A 16467-nucleotide genomic window follows, 5' to 3' on the forward strand; every position below is an offset into this window, starting at 1 on the left:
CGTGCGCAGAGCCCGGCTGGGCGCCGCCACAGTCACACCCCCTCGGCGCAGCCGGGCAGCCTATGGCGACCTCCGCTCCCGCGGGCTCCTCCGGGGCGCTGCCGCCGGAGCCGGGAGGCAGCGGGCGGCCGGCTGAGGAGGACGAGGCGGCGCCGACCCGGCCGAAGGAGGCGGCGGGCGCCTCGCTGGCGTCGCTGTGCTTCGGCCCGCCGGGCGGCCGCCTGCTGGAGTGCCTGCTGCTCAACTACCACCTGCGTCTGGGGCTCGCCCGCGGCCGCGTCGCCGCCGCCCCGGAGGGCTCGGGGGCAGCCGAGGGGCCGCTGCGGTGCTGCGGCTGCCGCCGCTTCCTGGGCGAGCCGGTGACGGTGCCGTGCGGGCACACCTACTGCCGCCGCTGCCTGCGCAGGGAGCTGCGGGCGCGCTGCCGCCGCTGCCGGGCTCGGCTGGCGCCGGGGGGCGGCGGTGCCCCGCCGCGGCCCAGCGTGGTGCTGAGCCAGCTGGCCGAGAAGTGGTTCCCGGCCGAGTGCGAGAGGGCCAGGGCCGGCAGCCGCCTGGAGGAGCTGCTGGCTCAGGGCCGCTTCCGAGAGGCGCTGGGCGCCGCCGGGCAGGCGCTGCGGGCAGGTAAGGCTGGGGCCCACCTCGGCGAACGGAGCCCCCCCGGGGCTCGGCGAGGCGTGCCGGGGGCCGGTTGCATAACGGGCGGGCGCGGAGGGGCCGCGTTGTGTAACGGGCTGACATCACGCGGGCGCGGCTCGGCACCACCTGCGGGAGCGGAGATCGGCGGCACCGGCCCCCCCCCCCCCTGCCGCCCGCCCCGGTGCCCGCAGCGGGACGCTGGGTGGTGGTGGTGCCCCGGTCGGCTGCCGGGTGGGGGGACGGGGCGAGAAAGCTTGCGTAAGTCTAATCCTTCCGATCCGGCTCTCGGGTCTAGCTCCTGAATAAGCTGTTTGTGCGCGGTAGGGTGACATCTCCGGGCCGTTCTGCCTTCTGGGAGCCTCCTCTGTTCGCTTGGGTACGCTCAGCTATGATCTTCAGTCTTGTGTTAGTGGCCAGAGTGCTGGCAAAACGTAGGGCGTAGGATAGATGTGACCGAACAGAGTCCGATCTGTCTTAAATATCAGAACTGTCAGAGGAGGACTTCTTTTTCCTTTGTGTATTCTGAAGTACAGCACTGACTCGTGCAGGATGTAAAGAAATAGAGCTCAGAATACAAACCAAGGACTCCAGTATTAATCACAAATGCTTACAGCGATCCCTCATTAATGGTTCAAGACCCGTTTTTGAAAAAATAAAAGATAACATTAATAACTAACACTAATTCTCTAGGCTCTAGTTAATCTTTTGTGTATTTAGCAACACCATAGGACTTTGTATAGCTATGATAAAAGAATTTTGATTTTTTTTTTTGTGAAGATACATCTTAAAGTCTGTTTTTCAGAATGGCTCTAAGATCTGAGGATAGTTACGAGCTGTGATGCTTATCCATAACTATTACTTAAATTCAGTGAGTGTGCTAGAAGCTCTATTTAATCTCTTTTATGTAACTATTTCCTGTCCTTCCAGTCCTGAGAACAAGCGACATTCCAAGTATATCCGAAGCATTCTGGTAATGTTAGTAAAGAGTTTCATGAATCAGAGGGCAGAGACACATGAAATGTGAATTTAGAGGGCTGACTCGCAGCTACAGATTGGAGGTGGTTTCAGGCCGGTAGAGAAGTGGTTAATAGCTGCTGGTAGAGTTTCTGCTTTCCTCCAGAATGAGAGATTTTGCAAGCACTTAAGAGGTGAAGAAGACACAGTGTAAGAAATGTACTCTTATTCAAAATTGTTATCGCTCTGTTTCAGCTTCCTCACTGCTAGTTCATCTCTTTTTTTTCTCACTAGTGCAGATACAGAATTAAAAATTGTGATAAACAGACCGAATGCCCTGAATAAAGCGTTTGACAGTAAACCTTTACTCAAACAGCATTTCTTTGTAACTTTCTCACACTTCTTGAGAAATGTGAAAGAAATTACTGCTGTTTGTCATGGTGTAGAAGTTAATTTTGAAAGACACGAGGAATGTTAACGTTCACATGGACAATACGTGCCTCGCAGGGGTTGGAATGAAATAGCTTATTTAAAGGAAGTCTGTTGAATTAAAATCCAAGTACAGCATGTCTTTAATCCCTAAACACGCGGCTGATAGACGGTTGATAGATGGTTGGGTGCAATGAGAGCCCCCCCCCTTGCCTGAGGGGGCCTGAGGAAGTCTGCTGACCAGTCTCCTGTTCAAAGCAGAATAAACAATGAGCTCAGAGCAGTTTGCTTAAGGTTTTTGTCCAGCTGGGTAATAAAAACCTACAAGGATGAAGATTCTTCTGCTTCTCAGGGCAACCTGTTCAAAGGTTAATTGCCCTCATAGTGATTAATTTTCTACTTATTTAAAGGCAGAACTACGCTTGTTTCAGTTTATAACCACTGTCTCTAGTTTGTTCCCTGAGCGCTTCAGGCAAGAGTCTGTTTCTGTCTTCTGGGTAGCTTCTTCTTGGATTCTGGAAGGCTGTAAGGTTCTCCTGATGCCTTTGGTGTTTTCTCGTTAAATGAGACTAGTTATCTCAGCCTCTTCTCTTGTGTTCCAACCCCTGATGATCAGAATGACCCTGTATTACTGCCTTCATAAATATTGTGCCATACGGTTTTTCTGCACACTGGTACAGAAGAGGTGTGCGGACTACATGTGTGTTTTTTATAGAACTTGGTGTATTTTTAAGAACCAGGTAAAAAGCATGCAGGACCAGACCAGGGATGGTCCATTTGTTGGTATGCTCATGCTGACAGTGGCCAGGAGCAGATGCTTTGAAAGTACATTTTAAAAAAAAATAAAAGCATACTAAGTGCTTTTTGTATAAATCTTTGTACAGTTTCCAGTTAATGATATCTGGTACACACGGTTCTGCACTGAAAGTATTCAGTATCTTTTTTTATTAAAATCATTTCTATTTGAATATGCTAGAAGTGAGTGATTTCAGTATTTATAATGTAACAGGTTGTTAAAATTGAAAATTCAAGCACAAATTACTTATGCTTTGTTTAGCCTCAGGTCTAAGGAATTGAAACAGTTTTACATCCTCCTGCTAGGTGGCAAACATCAAAATGCGTTCTGAAACATTGCAAAACAGTTAGCATAATTACAAAACCCAGGAATTAAATTCATGCTACTAAATTGCATATGTAAATTTAGGTCTTCCTGTCTTGAAAATAGAGACAGTTTGTAATCTGTATTGATCATTCAGGCACTGGGTCAGGCTCCACAGGGTCAGAGCACTGAGCCTGCCAGAATTCAAGAAGTGTTTGGACAATGCTCTCAGACACATGGTCTGATTTTTGGGTGGTCCTGTGTGGAGCCAGGAGGTGGACTTGATGGTCCTTGAGTCCTCCTTCCTGCTTGGGATATTCAATGAGTTTGTGATTCATTGGCAGTTTTGGTGTAGCAGCACAACGCAGTCAGAAGTTGGGGTCCTAATTAAGCTGCTTGGTTTAGCTCTTTGTTTTGTACCAGTTCCATTGAAACCATACTTTCCTCTTTGAAAAACAAACTGTCCACCTGCTCTAGACTTGAACACGCATCTTTGTCTTCAAACTACCTGTCACCACCACCCCTAGAAAAGGAGCTTGGAGTTCCTCGGGTCATCGTTTTACATTTGAAAGTCTGAAAAAGATGAGCTCCCTCTGATCGCGTGCATACAGGTGGCTTATTAGAGAACAAAGACCCACACTCACTGCTGCCCACAAGGAAAAGAATTTGGGTTGATATTGATTCTGCTGGACACCGAAGAGCCAAATACAGCAAAGAACTGTCTGAAGTGATCTGAGCTCCTGCCTTACTGGGCTGTAGTAGTGACAAAACTCAAAGCCCCAGGAAAGCAGATGTTAGAGGTCTTATGCTTGCAGAATTCCACATTTAAGTTAGACAAAGACAGTTTCACAGACTTCTGTTAAATGTCTAAAATAGAAAAGGAGATGTGGGAATATTTGTTTTTGAAAGGAAACTGTCAACTCAAAATGTAACCAAATCAGAAAGAGCTTCAGTTACAGTCACGAAATCCCTTGTCAGTTTTGATTTCCTTAACCTTGTATTTTCTGTTAAGGTCTTCTACCTGTAGTATTGACTAAACACAAAGCAGTTGGTACTTTGAGAGGTCTGGCTTTCTGCTGAAGCAGATTTGAATGTAAAACAAGCTAATGCTGGAAATTATGCAAATGTAAACAAGGCATTTAGAATAGATTGAGGTAGAATATTGAATTGAAATGATTCCTCCACATCCCTCCAAGGAGATCCTGTTGAAGCAAGCTTAGAGAACTTAATTTGAGAGTTGTTTACAATAGACCAATGTTTAACTTGTTTATTTCTTTCAGTGAAAAGCACAGGTGTATTTTAAAAAGTCAACAACAAAGTGATGTACTGGCACTTTTCCAAGTAATGACTGCAATTAGTTGCATTATGAAAATCACAGGTTAAATGGCACTGAGATGGGTATGCTTCCGATTCAGAGGTTGCTCTACTGAGTCTCCAAAGTGCTGTATTTTGGAGACAAGAACTTGTTTTTACTGAACATGCTAATGTTTTCCCTTTGTAGAGCTTTTTCTAGTACAGCTCCTTACAACAGGGCTGCCAGCTGGTGCTACTGGCTTTCTGGTAGCAGCCATCTCTGCATTCCACCAGGGGATAAAGAGTACTTCTGGTACTAGATGGTACCATCCTGGATGTGCTAGGACTCTATCTCTAGCTATATCTGGTAGTGGGTGGATGTTACAAAAACAAAGGACAGGCTAAATAAACACTTGAACATTTGAAAGCAAATTTCTTGTTACTTAGACTTTTTAATCCTTGGAATTTACCGCACCTGTAAAATCTCAGATTTGTGTGTTTTTGAATGGGTGTACTGTGAAACTAAAATCTACGTAGTCCTCTACTTCTGTTGTCACAGCAGTACTGAGCAATATTTTGTTTTCAGTATCAGTGGTAGGTCTCTTTAAAATGTATTTTCTTGTTGCTGCGTGATGCATTAGAGCGTTCAAAAGTTAATCTTTATCTTGAAAGGTGTAAGCTTGGTATTATTGCTGCTTTTATCTTTTTTAACCGAATACTGGGAGGAAGGTGGGAGGAAATCTACTCCATGTATTTTAAAATTTACAGAAGTGTATTATTTTCAACTAGTGTGGTTTAGACATACTGCTATAAGAACATCTAATTAAAAAAAATACAAATTATTAAAAATGTTATTTAATTTTGTTTTCAGATTCCAGTAACCTGATGCTAAGAATTTATAGAGCTGAGTCATATGCTGGCCTCCAAGAGTATAAAACAGCCATAGAAGATCTAAATTTTGTTATTTCTAAAATGCCAAGTTGGCCAGAGGTATGTTGATATAAACTTATTTTTCAAAATCTGTTTATCTATAAAATCAATGTGTTGTGCATTATACTTGCATCAAATTAAGAACTGAGATCAGATGCCTTAAACACTTGATTTCCTTGTCTTACCTCATTGGACATGCAAAGTGCTAAAAGGTATCTTTAAGAAGTTATTTATATGAGACTGGCTATGGGTGAGCACTGCAGGTTAGAGTAGGCTGAAGAATCCAATTAGAACAGTTAATTTAGCCTTCATCAAAATCTTTGGGTATTTTTATTTCATCTCACAACGTGAGATAGTGATTCTGGATGAAGGGTTAAATGGAGTGGAAATGACTTCTTGTAATGTATTGTGAAGAACTTCTGTGCTGTTTACAGTTACTTGTTAGAACAACACTTCTGTGTGTTCTCGTAAGAAAAGTTTTTAATTTTTTTTACAAACTTTAGCTGAATATCATGTGACTGCGTGGCTGGCTGAAATTGTGCTGTCAGATTTAATTGCTTAAAAGCAGAACTTCTAATGCCTATACATTTGGTTCATTGATGTAATTGGCATTTGAAATTTCTTATACTATGTGAAGGCTAGTCCTCTTAAAGTTCCCCCGAAGTGTTTATACTTTGACCATTGTCCAAACTGAGAGCATTTTAAGCGTTACTATTACTTGAATCTGTTACTTGAACATGTGAGTGAGATGAGTGAGCATTGTTGCCAGTTAGGACTAGGATCTTTGGCTCTGTTAAGTCAACTTTTTTTTGAGTTTCATTGGTAAAACATTTTGCTATGTGAATAGGGCAGCACAGTTTTCTTTCCCAAATGCTGCCAAAGAATCAAAAAAAAAGTGTGAGCAATAAATCCTTTTGCAATAGTATTTGTAATAGTAAAAAAAAAAAAAGCATTTGAGGCCTCTTTTACTGGCTCCAGTACTTGGAATTGGAATAGTTTGTGGTGATGTAACCTTTAACGGCTGCTTTTTTTTTTTTGAGAAGAATAATTTGCTCTTTTAGCTGGGAAAGTTTTTTTGGAGAAGTCCAGAGAAACTCAGTGGAAACTGAGCTTTGCAAACACTGCAGGCAGCTGAGGGGTCACTGGATTTCAAAGCTGTTACAGCTTATTGCAGTAATATTACTGCAACACTGTCTGAACTTTGAGCACAGCAGGTGCAGCAAGATCTTGCTGCACCTGGGAGGACAGATAACTGCTTCTGTCTTGATTTCTCCTATGTTCAGCAATGTTATGGCTGCTGCAAATTCAGAGAGCACTTCTGTCTTTATTTCTCAATGTTGCTGGTAGTTCTCTTTATATATGTTTGGAAAGAAACTGCTTAACTGAGCTTGTTTTGATAGATTTATCTCTGTAGGAAGATGAATTTATCTGTAAGAGGAGGATTAGCATACTTTCCGTCTTCAGGATCTATTTTAATGAATCTGCCCAAATCCATCAAAAAAGATGCACGCCCCATCTGACAGCCTTGTTTAACAGACTACTCCTTAATACTAGCAATCAATACACAGAAAATGTATTCAGTGTTTTTTGTGGTGGTGGTGTATTTTTCCAGTTCAATCTTCTGGTCCATTATTCAAAATCTAGCGTATAAACTAGATTTTGCTGTTTTACTGGACTTGTGTTTATATTACTGCAAACACAGCTTCTTTAAATTGAGATGTGTTGTATAAGGGACTTCTAAGTTCCAACACCATATTGTTATAGATTCATCAAAATTCTGTAGTCTTTCTTTTTTTCCTCCTCCCACCCCAGTTAAAAAAAAAAGTTTTTTCCTGGCTGCTATCTAGTGTTCAAGAATAAATTATAGTTGGAGGAAACAATTCCAAAAGTGCATTGTTTTCAATCAAGAATACATTAAAATGCATGTAAGGGATGCATGGTTGTGTGTGGATTGTTTTGTTTGTAGCTTTTTCCCGCAGGCTAGAACCATAAGACTTTTGATGAAACTGAGGGCGAAAAGGGTGTCCTGTGAAAACTGTTTTACCATGATATGTGTCCCCATCTTCACCCTCACAGAAGGGTGAAATTAAGGCATTGTGTAATTTCAGCACTAGTCTGGATTTTAACCTTTCCTGTAAGCCATAAGAAAATAACTGGAAGGAGACTAACACCAACTTACCCCATGGTTATTTTCAGCATAGGGAATTAGGTTAAACAAGTTGTATAGATCATACATGCTGTGCACAGCTCAGGTTTGCTGAAGAGGTGCATCCTTTTATCATGGAGGGCTCTAATTCTAACTTGGTTGTAATGTCTGTAAGATGAATACTACAGTTCTACATACTCACTAGAGGTGTTTTCATGTTATCTGTTTCTCAGGTCTACTTCCGGAAAGGAAAAGTGCTGCATGACTCTGGCTTTGTAGGTGATGCCTTACAACTGTTTCTACAGTGCTTAGCCCTTGATGAGGATTTTCTTCCAGCCAAGCTCGAAGTAGAAAGGGTAACTTGATCTATCAAATTGGATTACTACCTCTGTCTTGATTACTTCATAAAGTTCCCATTATGTTAGACATTGACCACCTAAAAATCTTTAACGCATACAGAGATGGTTCAAGTGACAGACACTTTGATTGCTTCCTGTCAAGACGTATCATGCTGTCTCAAAGAGAGAGTGCTAATCTACAGGTTTTAAAAAGAACATGTCTCAAAGTATTTATGCTTCTGAAGTAGATACTAAATGAAAACCTATATGACTGGAAAGCAAACAGCAACATGAATATTGTAAATTGAACTCTTTCACATCCCTATCGCAACAGTTTTTCTTCAATAATAAAAAAACACATTGAAAAAGCTATGTGATGCTGAATTGATAATGGCTAACTGAAGAAGTCACTCACTTCTAGAGGAAAAAATTCTAGGTAAATTTTCAATAATAAAAAATTATCTTCATCATACAGCTTTTTTAGTGTAATGTCTAACTGTTTGAAGAGATCACTCACTTCTAGCAGAAATGATTTCTAGATAAATTCTGCTCAGTTATACAGGTGTGTAGGTTTCAGCTTATTCTCAATTGTTCTTTCTCAGTTATTGCTTAAATAAAGCCCTATTTGTGGGGATAACTTCATATAGATTGAATTCTTGGTTTTGGTATTTAGGTTTATAATAAAGCTATACCCAGGTTCTTTTTACAGTGTTATGAACACTTGGCTGTTTGTTTTCTAGACACTGTGTGATGTGCTGTCACCTGAGAAGTTAGGGGAGAGTCTGAAGGAGCCTGCTTGGAATTCACCACATATTCGAAATAAACCTTTTATATTTGGTTCTGAGGTGGCCGAGTCTCACTGCAGTTTGCAACTTTGTCCTGAGCAGGTAACAAAACTGTAGGATAGTTTTTCTTCTTTGGCTAATACACAAATATCTGACATTCTCATATCCTATTTGGCATACTTATCCTCCAGTCTAAATGCTGCCTTTCTGTAACTGGCTAAATTTGAAGAATTGTGATTTGGGACTAATGTGTTTTCATTTTGAATGTTAGACATCTCATTACGGTGAACTACCAATTAGAAAGTACTGAGAATTGATATTAGTAACTTAAATAATAAAATAAATTTAAAAATATAAAAAATACAATTGTTCTCTTTGAAGCAAATCAAGACTTCTAAGTTGCTCATGCTAAGCAAATTTGTGTACTCTCTTGGCTTACCAAATTCCTCTAGCTAACTGATGAACTAACTGTGGGAACCTTTGCATGTTCACATCTTATATACCTAGATTTGTGTTTTGCTTTAAGTACCATTCATTTGTCTTTTGTAGAGTTTAGGAGGATCAGAAGTACTGGAGCCTGTCGTTGGAAGCCTAAATCGGGCACAATCTGCCTATGCTCTTAACTCACCAAAAGACCTCACCAAGGAAGATGTCTTAAAGAGAGTATCTTCTGAACCCCTTCTCTCTGGCCAAGAAAAAGGTGCTTTGTTGAAAAGGAAGCTTTCCTTTTCAGAACAGGATACGGTTGTATGTGAAGATGGAAGAAACAAGCACAAAAAGCAAGGAGGTAAACAATCACTTAGTTTGAAATTTAAGTGTTTGCTCTCCTGTGCCTTTCTTTGAAAGGAGTATTTTTGTCTTGCTTTTCCTTAGAAAGTACAAAAAGGGATACGACACTGGCTTATGGAACAATTCCAGGGAATTTGATTGATGTATCAGATTTTGAGTGTTCTCTATGTATGAGGTAAGATTTATCTCTGGTTCATTATTTCTATTATGGGTGTTTGGCCACATAACTTTTGCACATGTGTAAAACTGAGGTATTTATAGGTTGCAATGGGCTCTAATGCTAGTTAAGAGTAATTTTCAGCCTTCCTATATCCAAGCAGTTAAATAGTTATTTTAATCTGTTACTTGCTGTGGCATTGTATAGTACATCATCAATTTAATCAGATTGTCTTTTAAATTAGATTTGGTGGTGTTAACTGGTAACTCAAACAGGACAGGATCTTTTGTAGCTAAATATTAAGGTGTTTTTTTGTTGTTTTTTTAGACAATAAAGCTAGTTTGTTTTGCTGTGGGAAAACTAATGCTTAGGAATATTGCCTGTGTGTCTCAGATTTGTCTAGGAAACGACTGCAGAATGTAGATGTAGTTGTAGCTGATGTATTTGAGAGTTCTTATAGAGTTGTCCTGGTTTTCAGAATAAGAATCTTAAAGCATGTTGTATGTACTAAATTGTCCATAGCTATGTTAATAGAATGTAAACAGCTTTTAAAGCAACTTAGCTCTTTAAAGTATCACTTAATTTGTGTATTCTGAACCTCAGTAGTAAGATCAAAATCTTTGTATTAGGATAAATGTTTAAATATTTAGAGTTGAAATCTGCTCAGATTGATCAGAATGTACAAAGACACTGGGGGTGTGGTGGTAGAGGTAAACAAACTGCATTATAGGGGAAAAAAATGTAAGGAGCCGTAGGATTAACTTTCTCTGCTGTGGTATTAGTTTTAAAAATTAGAAGTTGATCATTGACTCTTTTTTTAGCAAGACAAAAACTTGGCATGGTATCTAACTTTTAATAACTTTTTTCAGGCTGTTCTTTGAGCCAGTGACAACCCCTTGTGGGCACACTTTTTGCAAAGGTTGCTTGGAACGGTGCTTGGACCATGCTCCTCAGTGTCCGCTCTGTAAGGAGAGTTTGAAAGAGGTACTGTTTCTCAGTAGAGCTCCTATAGACAAGCACTTGATCATTTTAAAGGCTGCTTAAATACAACAACTTGGATTCATTTGGGTTATGATTTGCTGCTGCAAAGAAAAAAACTTCATGCAAACATAATACAAGTTGACTAGGTTCGTCTCAGGACCTAAAATGTTTTATGTTTCTACGATCACCTACTTTATTGGTATAATTACATCCTGAGTGTTTGTAAACTTGGGTAACTATTCAGTAAGGCTTGCCAGTGATTTCTGTACACTTTCCTTATTTATATGGCAGTATAATCTAGACAGTCAATTCTGTATGTGTTAAGTATAGAAGTATATAAACAGAATCAGATACTAAAGTTGTGAGAACTAAAAGAGAATTTTCAAATAGAGTAATTTTAGATGCTAAGAAATAAGAACTTGAGCTCTAAGATGTCATTTGTGACACATCTCTTGTATCTTGGTATTAAATAAAAGCTGAATTTTCTGAAGCCTTCTCCTAATACATATGATTATTTCTTTCCGTACAGTACCTGGCAAGCAGAAAATACTGCATCACAGAACTGCTTGAGGAATTAATAATGAAATACTTGTCTGATGAATTATATGAGAGAAAAAGAATTCATGCTGAAGAAACTGCTGAACACTCAAAGTAAGCTTTCTGTCTTCTATCTAGAAAACTTGAGGGATTAGTATTGAAATCCGTTTTAGAAATGTCTTATTTGTGGATATTAATAATGGCACGTTATGGATATATGAAGGAATATAAAGACATCTTAAGTATTTCAGCAAATAAGCATTTTTTAATACTGTGGAAATAAATTCATGCTTTGATAGTAGCAATGTATAAATTCACTCTTAGTAGTAACTTGAGGCTCTTAAGCCCTCTACAAAATATGCTTGCCTGTTTCTGAGTGCACTTTTGTGGAACTTCAGTTTTAGCTTTGCTGCTGTTAATGGAACTGTCCTCTTGAGTTGGCTGCAGAGTCTCAGCTACTTGAATTTCTTTCAGAGCAGTTCATGATAGAGATTAATAGTATAAAGAAAGGTATGATGAAAATAAGTCTTTTTTATCTTGCTGTTTATCTGTAGTAGAGTTCTTTAGATATATAAAGAATCATGTATTGTAGATGTGTGTTGGAAAACCAAAACTGGTTCATACAAATTACAGAATTACACTTTTATAGTCTGAAAGGTAGTGAAATTGAAAACCTGCTAATGCTACCTTATTTGTATCAACTTGTATACTTCACAAAATAGCTTGAAGAAAATGGATTTTTTTCAGGAAGGCCTTGCTGAGACATTGCAAGGGTAAAAATCATAGGCCAGGTTGTATCATTGAACATGGTCTAAATGGTGACCTAGTTACTTTGTAGATACTGCTGCATCTTTTTAGGGTAAGGAAAACAGTGCATCTAAGGGCATATAATGGCTTTCTGTCATGGTTTACAGGGCTCAAACTAAACCAAAAAGGGAAACAAACAAAAAAAAAAACACCCTGTCCTCAAAGAGAAGCCCTATATTCATTGACTTAAATAACTTAGCTCACTAACTAGACTACTGTGAGGCTTACTGTCCATTATGTATTCAAATCAGTGTATAAATGTTCAGTCACTGTTCTTACTGTTTATGAAAATTGTTATGTGGTTATTATTAAAGTTTGTAATAAGTGCTTTATGACCTCAAATACATACTGCAAAAAAAAAAAAAGTATTGTCATGGAACAGTTCATTGATTAGATTTTAAGCCACGTATTTCTTTTGTTATTCTTTTGAAGCTTGACCAAGAATGTTCCAATGTTTGTTTGCACTATGGCATATCCTACTGTGCCTTGCCCTCTACACGTGTTTGAGCCAAGATATCGACTAATGATTCGCAGAAGTATGGAAACTGGGACTAAACAGTTTGGGATGTGTATAAGTGATTCTCAAAATGGGTAGGTCTGCATTCTGATACCAAGCTTCTTCTCTCTTCTGTCTTTTTCTAATCAAGTGTCCTCATAAAAGTGTGTAGTTAACTTACTGACAAGGTCTGTTTTCTAGTTTTGCAGATTATGGATGCATGCTGCAAATTAGGAATGTTCACTTTCTACCTGATGGACGGTCTGTTGTTGATACTGTTGGTGGAAAGAGATTTCGAGTTTTACGGAGAGGGATGAAAGATGGTTATTGTACTGCAGACATCGAGTATTTGGAAGATGTTAAGGTATCCAGAATGCTGTCCAAATATTTCTACTATTAGCTAGTATCTTAATTTTACTTCATTTGTTTTGAGGGCTCTGTCAAGTTTTTAGGTCCATAGATTGCCTGGAGGATACAGTGCCAGCATGTAGAAGAAATGGAAGCTAGCTTAGTCTTCCATTATTATGAAATAACAAATACTGTGCTTTCTATTAGAACAACAGTTCATGAAGCTGTAACTCTTTTTTTAAATATCACAGGACTTTTTTTTTACTATTCAGCCATTACGAATCAAGGCTTAGGAGAATGCAAGAAATCTAACTGACTTAAATAGAGTTGAAATCAAATAAGTTTGTTTATGCTAGTTTAAGAACTGTAGTGATTCTTTATATGTAATGATGTTAATGTTCCTCCACTAGGTTGTTGATGAAAAAGAACTAAAGAAACTGAGAGAACTTCATAATTTTGTTTACAATCAGGCCTGTAATTGGTTCCAAAACTTAAGAAACAAATTCCGCACTCAAATTCTTCAGCACTTTGGGCCAATGCCTGACCGGGAGGAAAATATACAGGTGAGACATTTAATATCAATTAAGTCTTTATTATGGCAGGGGGTAGGGGAACAACGTTAAAATTATCAACTGCTAAATATGAAAAGGAAAAGACTTTTTTTCTCAATTTGAAAGGAAGTTGGGCTACGTCTTATTTCTCTTACCAAGAGCAACAAAAGGCAATTCTGTCACTAATAAACCTTTTTTTCAAGAAACGATGATATGCTGCTCTGTAGATAAAACTACTAAACTGAGAACACTAAGTTCCAGTAACACTTTAAACTGTTGGTTTGTATAAAGCAGTTAGAATTCAAATGGAAAAAAAAAATGGTAAATCTTTCAGTATTTCCTTTCCTGTGATGTGTGTAGGCAGTAATCTGTGATAAAAAGGTAATCACAAATAACACTTTCTTCCTTTCTGAACTAGCGCTGTATACTGCTGCAGCTCTGAGGACTTGACAAATGTTTACTTTGAGTCTAAGAAACTAGCTGCAGCCATCTGGTTGGTTATTGTAAGCAATTGATGAAGGGCAGAGAGATCCTGAAAGAGTGGAGGCTGGAGAAAGCCATCACCTATCTGCTACGTATCTTTATGAGACCATACTGACTGATCTGGGAGGACTGTAGATGCTTCGGAGGCCAGTGTATTAATTCAGAAGTTATTTTAGAACACCTTTTTTTTTAGAAAAAGGTTTAAAACAATGTGTTAGGAAAGAAGACTAAGTACACTAGGATAACTATGTGGACAGCAAGACTGAGGGTATGTACTTGAGACTTAAGTGTCAACTGTGTGATAGAGAAGAAAGGGAGGAATGTTGTATGTCATTCTGGAGTGTACCACTACCAAGACTGTTTTTGCAAGTCTGTTGAGGTAAAATGTGCTATGCAGTGTGACATGGCCTCTATTGAGTGGTGTGTCCTGGGCATGACAGCTCAGGTTTGATGTAGGAAATTGAATGAAGTACAGGGAAAAGTTACAAAATACGTTTTATAAACTTAGAAGAAACAGATGAAGTTGTCCTGCTCTGTCTAGGAGGTAATGAGATGAGTGGAATGGGGCAGTGATAGAAGAGTCCTTTAAATACAGTAAAGATGAGTACAATGAATGTGCTAGGCATCAAGAATACTCTATCTTCAAGAATAGCATGGCAAGTAATGGATTTAGTTTGCGTTACAGAGGTTTGTTATTATGTGACCTATATTTAGCCATCTTTTCCTGAGGAATCTGTGAGCTTCCTTTGTCTTAAAAATAATCCATTGCTTTATGAACCTTAGCTTAAGTGTACTTTATTTGACTTCCAAGTTGAGGATAGATCAGAAGAGATCCATTCAGAACCCTTTTGATCTTATGCATTTGTAATTCTCTAGTTGGTATCGAACTTTAAATAAGATTGACAACTTTCTTTTATGTCTCCTTGTCATGTTAGTCAACTATACTACATTGTTCCTAAATAACTTTTTTTTTTTTAGGCAATGCCCAATGGCCCTGCTTGGTGTTGGTGGCTACTAGCTGTTCTCCCGGTAGACCCCAGATATCAGCTGTCAGTTCTCTCTATGATGTCTTTAAAAGACCGTCTGATAAAAATCCAGCATATACTCACCTATTTTTCTAGAGACCAGTCCAAGTGACTAACCGCCTGGGTCTTCCTGAAAAGATACTCCGTTCTGGTTGTAGTTGCAGCTGGAATTTTTGCTGCCTTTGCACATCTAGCACTGGTTTGAGAAGTGTAATGGAACTGCTTTTTCTCTCTCTCCTTCCTGCCCTCCCAGCTTCCTGAACCCACGTGGTTCTTTGAATGCACACTTTCTTCAACTATGAGAGAAGACCACTGATGATTGCACAAAGTCAATCCAGCTAGATATGTTTTTCACATTATCTATGTTACAATTTGCACTATGTAGAGGAGAACATTTTTGAGACTTGATAATTTTAGCCACTGACTTTTTAAAGCTGTGGTAAGTGCAGGACTTAAGGCTGACAGTCCAAGTTTACAACATTGAAGAGGTATTAAAGGTTTTGCAAATAAGTTTGCCTCATACAACTGTTCTTTTGCTGTTTGCACAAATATTTGAAATATAGTATTGAATGTCACTGTTGGATATTACTACTCTTGGTGATTTATCTTGACTATGAACATGGCACAGACTTCTCAGTTATCTTGTAAATGTAAGCATCACAAAACAGGTGACATTATGAACTGTATGCTGAACTGAGAGCCAATTTTAAGGAACAAATGCAAAAAAAAAAAAAGGTACTTCTGTCTAAAAATACTTAAACTGTGAATATGGTTTACATACCTAGGCCTGTACATGTTAAAGAAGAACTGAAAACTAAATGCTAGTACCAGTTACATTTCTACTGGGCTTTTCAGGCTGGCTGTTCTTCCAGAGCACACACTTAGTTTATAGAGCTTACAAGAAGAAATCTTAGAGTGTGCGCGTGTGTGTATTGGGGATTGTGCATCCAGGATTTAAAAGCTTAAAGTTTTATTTGAACTTTTTTAGTTGGTGCAAATGTGAGTTCTATGCCTTATATCAACAGTAGAGCACACTGCAGTGGCAAGGTAAGCATCATGCTGCCAATAGGTACTTTTTGTAATTAAAGGTTTGCATATTTGTGAATATGTCTGATACTGGCTTTCTTGTATGTAAATGATTTGTAAAATATTTCTTAAATCTTGCTTTTGCTAATATATTTAATTTTCAATAAAAGCTAAAAGTTTGTAATATTTTAACTTTATCAAACTAAAAATCACTTTAATTTTCCACGTGCTTCTATTCTGGGAAGCTTCTATCGGGGCAGTTTAACCTAGATCAAGGTTGTGGGCACTTTGTGATGTTAAGTGGTACGTACGTAATCTCTTTCTGCTTGTAGTACCTCTTGCAGACTGGTTATCAGTCAAAGTTTGTTGCTGGTGTCCTGCTTTTGTAGCTACTGTGCTTAATTAAGGTGGCTTGAAATAGGAATTCTTCATTTCACAAAATTTGAAAGCTGAAATTACAGTGAAACAGATGGGTATTTCACAAGCTTGCTAGTCAGGTCCTCTGACTCTCTCTTCTGACACATAAGGCTTGAGATATTACAGGCAAACCAGAATCTGCTGGATCAGTTTTAATGTGGGCTTCTATCCAGGATAAATTTTCTCTTTATTGTGTGAGTAAAGTTCTGGGTTGGTATTTGGGAATACTACTTCATTTGT

The 16467-nt window shown here is 39.1% G+C and overlaps 1 protein-coding gene across 1 annotated transcript; it reads left to right on the top strand.

Annotated features, from left to right (window-relative positions):
• Positions 1-3: 3 nt before the first annotated feature.
• Positions 4-15889, top strand: LONRF1 (LON peptidase N-terminal domain and ring finger 1). The gene is made up of 12 exons (XM_040555248.1): positions 4-621; positions 5283-5401; positions 7721-7843; positions 8566-8712; positions 9160-9397; positions 9484-9574; positions 10426-10540; positions 11067-11188; positions 12314-12472; positions 12579-12741; positions 13136-13288; positions 14738-15889. The coding sequence occupies exons 1-12, from the start codon at positions 63-65 to the stop codon at positions 14894-14896; spliced, it is 2148 nt and encodes a 715-aa protein (XP_040411182.1). The 5' UTR covers positions 4-62; the 3' UTR covers positions 14897-15889.
• Positions 15890-16467: the final 578 nt, after the last annotated feature.

Source organism: Cygnus olor, chromosome 4 (genome assembly GCF_009769625.2).
Source record: "Cygnus olor isolate bCygOlo1 chromosome 4, bCygOlo1.pri.v2, whole genome shotgun sequence".
NCBI classification, from domain to species: Eukaryota; Metazoa; Chordata; class Aves; order Anseriformes; family Anatidae; genus Cygnus; species Cygnus olor.